We start from the raw sequence: 9,059 nt of genomic DNA on the forward strand, positions 1-9,059 counted from the left end.
CCCCACTTGATACCAAACAACATTCGTTTGAAAATCTTTTTGATACAACAAATAGTTTACGAGTAAATTTAGGTGGCACTGTTAAAAAACTCACCCTGTGTACACTTCATTCACACGTCTATTGCTCTAGCCCATGGGTGTCCAACCTTTCGATTTGCCTGGGCCATACGAAATATATAATACAGTTAATCGTACATAAGTAACAAAACCTCCTTTATTTTTTTAATATTTTTTATTATAATGCAATTGAGTCGTGAAAAATGTCGCTAAAAATCACACAATAATGTTCAAAGTTTACGATATTGTGCTGTTCAGGGCCACATTGCGGCCCGCGGGCCGCAGATTGGACACGCCTGCTCTAGCCTAAATATTCCTCCATCACGCTTAAAACTCTAGCATACCCTGACTCGTTACAAACATTCAGAAGAAACTTCCAATCCTACAGTAATAGAGTCATGAAGCCGGTAGATTTGATCATGTCTTGGAAAACAGAACAAGTGTTTTAGAAATCGTTTTAAGCTCAGTTCTAATAGAGGGTTGCTACTATTTCGGACGGTCTTATGGGTTTATTGTCGCTACGTACTTAATTAGAACTTGAGGAATACGCGTGACAGCTGCATATGTAGGTTTGCAGCAACCAACTGTTTTCTTTTTACAGGTGAATTATGGGTTCCTGTAAAGAATATCATTATAAGTTAAAATTTAAGAAGAAAATTATTATTGATTGTAATTTACAGAGAATATTTTTAGCAATTTAATTGAAACTTATTAAAAATGGAAATTGAATCGCAGTATCGACCGATGGCTAGTGCCACCAAAACCAGAAACGAAGCGTAAATCGCGGTTAGGATTTCTCGCCTCGTTACGTCCTTATCAACTGACGAAGCCCTACATGAAGAACAATTACGTTTACATTGTTTTCATCTTGATTTTCATCTCAACCAATGTGGCTATATTCCTGTCAAGATTGTACGAATATAGGGCATCCAATGGCTACGTCATGCTTGCCCGCGCCTGTGGTAAGAAATGATTTATTATAGTTAAATATATGAATATAATTCATAAGGAAGTCGACAAATTTCTTCAACATGTTTTGCCAATTATTTCGCACTGAGAGAATCACAGGTTCATCTTCTTGCTTTGCAAAGTTATAATACAAATTCGATCCTGTAAATGAACTTGTTTCTTCCGTTTTTATTCCCCTTTTCTGTTTGCGTATACAGTAATCCCCCGTGTAACACGGCACTTCTATAACACGGTTTCGCTTTAACCCCTTAACCTATGATTACTTTTCTGACTACGCATGTAAGCGTCAGCCATTTAATGTTTTAGTACTGTATCAGGTAACAAAAGCTAATCTGTTACAGATTAATTGCATTTAGGAATTCTTAATCTTGCAAGTTAAAACGAAAGTTAGGACTACAATTAATTTTTCTTACTAATATAACTATTTTTAGTCTGACACGTTGTTGTAGGTTAAAGGGTTAACACGGTTTGAGAATTGGGGAAAACCCTCGTGCAACACGGCATCCTAGAACACGGTTTCACTTTAACACGGTTTGAGAATTGGGGAAAACCCGAGCAATGTGGAACATAATAAGAGCTTTTAAAATCCAAAGATATTTCATTTGAAATTAGTAGTATTCAACCTTTTTTAAAGAAATGGTAATTATGTTTTCCATTTTTTTGAATTAATTCGCAGCCCTGAACTATGTCTAGCGGAAGTAAAAAAGTACATATTATTTTTATTTAATACTCTAACCTGATTCGTCACGAGGGTGGTGGGCTGACTGAAATAATTCTCACTAGCTTACACAGAGTGGTATGTTTAATAAGTCCTTACACACAGTACACTTTACGGAGATTTACACGCGGAATCGACTTGACACGGCGTTAGGGAACGGCAAGCGTATGGACAAGGGTTGCCTCGTGGTCTGTAGATGTCCACTCAAGGGATCAAGATCGGAGCCTAGGCCAGGTTTGCTGTCCTTGGATGTCCACTCGAGGGAGCGTCTTAGGAGCAGCGAACCGTGTTGTCCATAAAACTGGGCCCGTCCTCTTTTTATCCTTGCGGGGGGTGCCCGGGCCAGCACGAGTGGTGGAGTAGGGGAGTCAACCGCGCATGCGCCCCAGGGTGGAATTGGTAGTGGGGGTGCGAACAAGGCAAGGTGAGAGGGGCGCCAGTCTGGTGGCCGCCCGGGGCATTACCTCCCTTACGCAGTGCGCTACAATACATATTAATATGTTATACTTTTGGTGAAATTTGCTTTAACAAAGATATTTCTCATAATTATAAAGATATAATAGTATGTTTTTTTAATATTTCGAACCTAACCCCCTTTTTTGTACTACTTCTTTGTTTCGTATGACACGGCATTTTTCAGGAATCTAACTACATACCGTGTTGTACGGGGGATTACTGTATAGATTTTTTTACTAAGATGTAGATTCTATACATAGTTCCTTTGTTGTTGATTTTTTGTAATCTAGTTAAAGTTAAATACCCTAGAGAGATTATTTAAGTATATATTAATGATCTACAGGGTGTCCTAATAATCGTGGTACAACCAGACAGACAATGATTCCTTATGAACCAATAAGTCGAAATTACAGAATAAAATTTTTATATATGAGGCTTCGTTTTCGAGAAAATTAATTTTGAAATCTTGTATACGCATACCACTGATATTATCATACATCACTCTAATATTAATTAATTTTATTCGTATTAGTGCTGATAGTCATGTTCAAAATTATTTTCAATTCATTTCAAATGTTAGAAAAACAAAAATACGCAAAATATACGAGAAACCCATGACATATCGTAACGATATTTGCAACATCGTACAAAAAACTGTGGAAGTACTTTTTTCTATTACTCCAATAATATCGCTATTAATGCCTATAAACTTTGTGGACAACAAATACAACTAGACAATGGTAAAATTATATCGAAAACTCTACTCTGTAATTTTTACGTATGTTTTCATAATCATTTTCTTATTAATTCACCTTGTGCAATAGAAAAAATTTAGTTAAGTACCTTCCACAACCGTTAAATATCTCTACATATATTTACTCATACATTACATATACAAGTATTTGGATTTTTTTTTTATATTAAATAGCATAATGGTGCATCAAAATTACTATGTATACGTAATGAAGAGGTAGTGTGGCATAATATGAAAAGAATGAAATAAATTAAGGTATCTGAGTAGCAATTAAGTTCCATTATAATTACAATAAACAATTTAATACAGGTCAGTGTTTAAATTTCAACTGCAGCTTCATCCTGGTTCTTATGTTACGCCAGTGCATTACTTTCCTGCGAACCCACGGCTTTAATTCTGTGTTACCACTGGATCAACACATTTACCTTCACAAAATAACTGGAGTTCTAATCGGTGTTCTCTGCGCAGTACATACACTGATGCATCTTTTGAATTTCGGTACGATTACACTCTACGTATTAAACTATTACAGAACGTGAAATGAAGTTACACACAAGTTTTCCTTTGTAGAATAATATTATTGGGCTATTTGAAAAGTACTGTAAAATTTTTTGAAAGAAAACTCAACAGTGGTTTTGTAGTAAAAATTTTCAGTCATCTATACTGTAAGAATTATTCAATACTTTCTTTTATAACTTACATTTATAACAAATACAAATTTAAATGCAAAAATATCTTTTGATGAAATTAAATCGTTCGCAATTAATAATAATTTAACATTTTAACTGCCGCTCTCTTCAACTTAACATTTCTAACGCTCACTGGAATTTTACTCGCAAATTTCTCTAATCGTTAATGACTATTTCAATTGCAACTTGCAATACTCTCGATATCGTTCCAAACATATCTCAACCACATATTAAAATTGAACTGCACTCGTTACGAACATTCACTCGAAATTCCACATCTATTGACCTTCTTGAGCAGGGCCGCTCAGGCAGCCCTTTTGAGAGCAAGAGCGCTTCTTTTTGCCCCGAGCAAAATCGAGAGCAGCAGCCGAAAGAAATGACATCGACAGACGTAAAAGTAGTGGAGAACAATGATAGGGAATGTAAGCTCATAGGTAGAAATGTGTTGGTACGTTCGTGAGGCGTTTCATATGATCGGTTACTTTTTTCAAAATATGCCTATCTTCGAAGCATAGTTCTCACTATTTAGAACGGGCAATCACTACTGCATTCATACAATGCCCCACCACAGTATCGTTGCTGAAGTAGAGATAGTCTACTGCTCCAATATCCTATTTGTTTGACCACTTTACAAAGAGCAACTTCGTGAGCGGGTCTGTTCTAGAGTATCTTAACACTTTGACGTCCGCTGTCACGTATATAGTGTGTGATCAAGTTACGCTGTCCAACAAATTTTAACCTTCAGAAAAATCTGCAATATCCATTGGGTGATTCTTGTAGAGTTTCTCGTCCCAAACACGAATCCGGAAGCAGAATTGCTCTATCACCCTTAGTTTTTGAAAAATATGGATTTTTGTAAAACACACGATTTTCGACAATACCAATATATTCAGGACACTCTCTTCTATCTTTTAAGACTAAATGGAACTTCTTAGTGTTTTGAGTTTTCACGCAATGCCTCATTTTTGTCCAAAATCATCCAAAATCGAAGCCAAAGTGTTTATATCATACTTTAAAGTTTATGTTTTTTCTCTATCTTTTAAGACTAAATGGAACTTCTTAAATGTTTTGAGTTTTCACGCAATGCCTCATTTTTGTCCAAAATCGTCCAAAATCGAAGCCAAAGTGTTTATATCATACTTTAAAGTTTATGTTTTTTTATGTAATTTAAATTGCAAGTTCAGAAACCATTTAGTTTTCAGAGGATACAGAAATGGCAAATGATATTATTATAAATTGTGTCAAAATCTACAGTTTTATACATATGTATACAGGGTGTTCCATAACTCTTCGAACATCCGGAAATGGGGGGTTGCTGGGGTGACTCTGAACAACTTTTTCCTTGTCCAAAATGTTGTTTGAAGCTTCGTTTTCGAGTTATTAACGAAAAACACTGGCCAATCACAGCGCCCGTAGAGCCCGCGCTCAGGGACGGGCGAACAAAGATTCACCCCCGCGCTATCGTGAACGACGCGTACGCGTGACTTCTCGGTTCTCGATCGCTGTCAAAAAAATTTGACTTTGCACCGCTATTTTTATAAGGCTTAGAGAAATGGTTTTTTGCCGTCATTCCGACGTTTGTATAAATTTTTGAAAAAACTGCAATTAGTCGGAATCGCGAAGAAAATAGCGAAGGTCGTTTTTACAACTTCATCAACCGATTGCATCAACACAAATTACAACTTTTTCAAAATTTTGGTATACCTCATCTAGTAAACAAATCCTAACATCTCAAAAAAGCTCAAGTCGTTTGATCGAATATTAAAGAAGTTCTAAAGGGTGTCCGGGTCTTAATTCGGGTAACTGTACGTAAAATGACATAATGCCGATACTTCAAACAGTAATCATTTACATAGTAGGAAGAAGTAGGAAATGATTTTTACATCATTATGTAGAAGCAAGTGTCCTGAAAACATTCAAATTTGTCCGAATGTGGGATTATTTGGGACTCAAAAGATATTCCTTGTCAATTGTAAAGATTTTTGAAATTTTCTGTGTTTCGTTAAACATTAAATTTTTAATGCATTAAGAACAATGATTTTAGATGCTAGAAAATAATGCTTTGTATTATAGAAACAAAGACGGAAAGAAAATATTAAACAGGATCGTCAGGACATCGCAAAAAAGAAAGCACATTTTTCGGGTGTACATTAAGAACAATGATTTTAGATGCTAGAAAATAATGCTTTGTATTATAGAAACAAAGACGGAAAAAAAATATTAAACAGGATCGTCAGGACATCGCAAAAAAGAAAGCACATTTTTCGGGTGTCAAATGCAAACTTAAAAACGTTCAACTTTAATTGTTCGATACAACTACAATTTGTATTCAATTTTATAAATTCTTCTATTTTAGAGGTCAATGGACATTTAGAAAACAATACCAATATCGATATAAGAAAGTTCATTTTTTGACAAAATGTCACTCAAATCTTCGATCAGCCCACTGTCCGGCATCACGGTGACATTTCTTCATTTTCTTTTTTTTTTTGCTGTAAAACATTACATAAATGATTTGTATTCAATGTATTTTTCTCAAAAAATGTGTCGTAATTACACTCTAAAAGACAGCGAAAAGTGCCGGCGCAGCGTTACGATCTAGGCGAGTCACGGTGACATTTCTTCATTTTCTTTTTTTTTTTGCTGTAAAACATTACATAAATGATTTGTATTTAATGTATTTTTCTCAAAAAATGTATCGTAATTACACTCTAAAAGACAGCGAAAAGTGCCGGCGCAGCGGTACGATCTAGGCGAGAGTCGCCGGTGGCAGCGTCGAGTTTTTGAGCGAAATGTGCGGGCGTCAAAGTGATTTAACCGCAGACGACAATGTATGTACCGTGCGTTGCCGGAAAGATGACAAGCGAAAGGAATGCGGGTCTAATTGGGTTATGTCTCCATAGGTCCACCTTTTCTCAGGACGTAGTTCTGCAAGGCCCCGGTCACCGGTCGATAGGAAATTTGACGGCAAACGGGAGGAGGGTGAGTGAACCCCACATATGTATAAAATATTAACTTCAGTCAATTATTAGTTTCCAAAATATTAACAAAAACTTTCAGTACTTGAAACTGCGTATACAGACGTGACTAACCATTGAATACTATCTACAGTAAAGGTTCGGTAAGAGTTCCAAAGTCGGGACCGCTGTGTAACAGCTACGAAAAAGGTGGAAATATTAACAAAAACTTTCAGTACTTGAAACTGCGTATACAGACGTGACTAACCATTGAATACTATCTGCAGTAAAGGTTCGGTAAGAGTTCCAAAGTCGGGACCGCTGTGTAACAGCTACGAAAAAGGTGGTAGGTTTCTCAAACTCTTTGTATTTTATCGACACCGACGAACGCAGAAAGAGACAGCAGCCAAAGAAGAGAGAGGTATTGAAAGTCGAGCCAGTCCTAAAGTATCAAACACCTACATATCGGTGAGACAACACTAATACAAAAGAAAAACTATTTTATTTTTTGTGTTTTGCTGATAAAAATTTTACTAACATATCCATGATATTTTTCTGATTAAAGTAATTAATACATATTTACATACATCCACACTTTATTATGTCTTTACTATATCTATTAAATATAAGACACCTAAAAAAGATTACATATAAGGATTTATAAAACATGCAACCCGACGTTGCATTGCTTTAAAAATAAGAATATTGTTCGCGAAGGGTCTGATACCCCAGAACCTTCAACACATACGAACCTTTTATGAGTAAAATTTTTAACATATTTTTAACTGCTTGCGAACTACATGTAAAGAGTCCTGAGTAGTGTAAACGTTAGCATAACAACTCCTATGTGTATTCTTATGTGCCGTTTAAACTCGTCAGAGGTCAAATTTCGTTTCTTCCTATCCAATAATTGATCAAAGGCAATGCCGCTTACGAACAGTTATCGTGTAGAAGAGTGTCCCATTCGAGAATAACCGGATAGGTTCAGTTCTAGTTCTCGATAACGGTTCCCTTTTGGCACAGTTATGAGAAATGGTGTTACATTCTGTGATGTAAACAGTGAAATGAACGTAGCGGGCAAAGGAAGATTCACAAGCCCAATCGACACAACCAACTTTTGTAACAATATCGTGTTTGGTATCATTTTAATCAGGAAAATCTCACCAATATTTTGATGAAATTTTTATTAACGAAAAATTGCAAATAACAAACTTTTGTAGTTTTGTTAGCATTGTCTCACGGACATGCCGACGCCGAATGTGATAAAGAGATGCCGTGGCCGTGTCACATTAGTCGCTTGCCTGTTTCAAGGGTGGTCCCCCCTTGTGGTGGTGATAGACCATGAACCGTTCGCGTACAGATTCCAAAGAACTCTTATAGAACTTTTACTGTATACAGATGTTACTAATGCAACCAACTTCGCTGTAGTGGCGTTGCCGTCAAGTGTCGAGTTGCCGATGACGCAATAGCGGTAGCAACCTCAGCATCTATAGGGTGTCCCGCGTAAAATTTCGACGAAGCGATGACTGTTCTGATATTGCCGACCACCGAGGTATTCGCTGTGCTGACAATTGTCGACTGATCGACAAGATGATTACACACATGATTAGGTTAGGGTAAATTAAAATCCGGCCGGCTACGTTTTTAGTGGCTGTTTAATTATTTAAACAAAATTCGTCAACGATGTCGTCGAATCACTCAAGACGAATTTTGTTGGATCTTACTTCGTTCAAAGTTACTTCGATATTACAATTGTTGGAATCCGGGTTGGACACGCATTTACCAATTTGTGTTTAATAAAATTACTTTATTTTGGACGTTTCGAAATACAACTCCGAATACAACTGTTCTTTCGTTGCTTAAAAAAATGCATACACGCCTTACTTGATCCTTGGATTGGAAAGAACAGACTGACTGGTGTACGAATGCACGAGGAAAAAGCCCTTTTCGCCTTCCGTAATTTCGGGGAGTCTTTTGTATTACTATTGTGTGGTGGGGAGAGGGTTGCTGTGGCCCTTACTCACAAAATGATTAATCGTAGGTAAGCCTAGGAATTCTATAAAAACAAGTGTGACTAATTTGTTTCTCGGTGGTGTTAGCTCGGTTGCGCTTATGTATTATATTGGGTTGTTCGGAAAGTTCGTGCCGATTTTGACGGAAGATTGAAACGCAACACATTTAAGTTTTGGTATATATTTATTAAATTATATAAGTGCCATTCTGTTCCACAACCTTTCTCCATCTTTCAGGCAACTTGAAAATTCCGTCCTTCCAGAACTTCTCAGGTTTTTCATGATTGATTTTTCGTGATTTTTTATTTCGACCAAAGAGTTGAAATCTTTTCCATTAAGGGAATTTTGCAAAGACCGGAATAGGTGGAAATCTGAGGGCGCGAGGTCTGGTGAATATGGTGGATGGGGTACAACATCCCAACCAAGCTCCAACAACTTTTGTCGCGT

At 36.6% G+C, this 9,059-nt stretch overlaps 1 protein-coding gene across 1 annotated transcript in view; it reads left to right on the forward strand.

The window, feature by feature from the left end:
- LOC108576119 (NADPH oxidase 5) overlaps positions 1-9,059 on the forward strand; it is a 76,193-nt gene that overhangs the window by 29,499 nt on the left and 37,635 nt on the right. Inside the window, exons 8-9 of the mRNA XM_017939049.1 lie at positions 793-1,019; positions 3,264-3,452. Of these exons, the coding sequence (XP_017794538.1) occupies positions 793-1,019; positions 3,264-3,452 (416 nt within the window). The remainder of the gene's footprint in view (positions 1-792; positions 1,020-3,263; positions 3,453-9,059) is intronic.

Source organism: Habropoda laboriosa, unplaced genomic scaffold, assembly GCF_001263275.1.
Source record: "Habropoda laboriosa isolate 0110345459 unplaced genomic scaffold, ASM126327v1 scaffold380, whole genome shotgun sequence".
Taxonomy (NCBI): Eukaryota; Metazoa; Arthropoda; class Insecta; order Hymenoptera; family Apidae; genus Habropoda; species Habropoda laboriosa.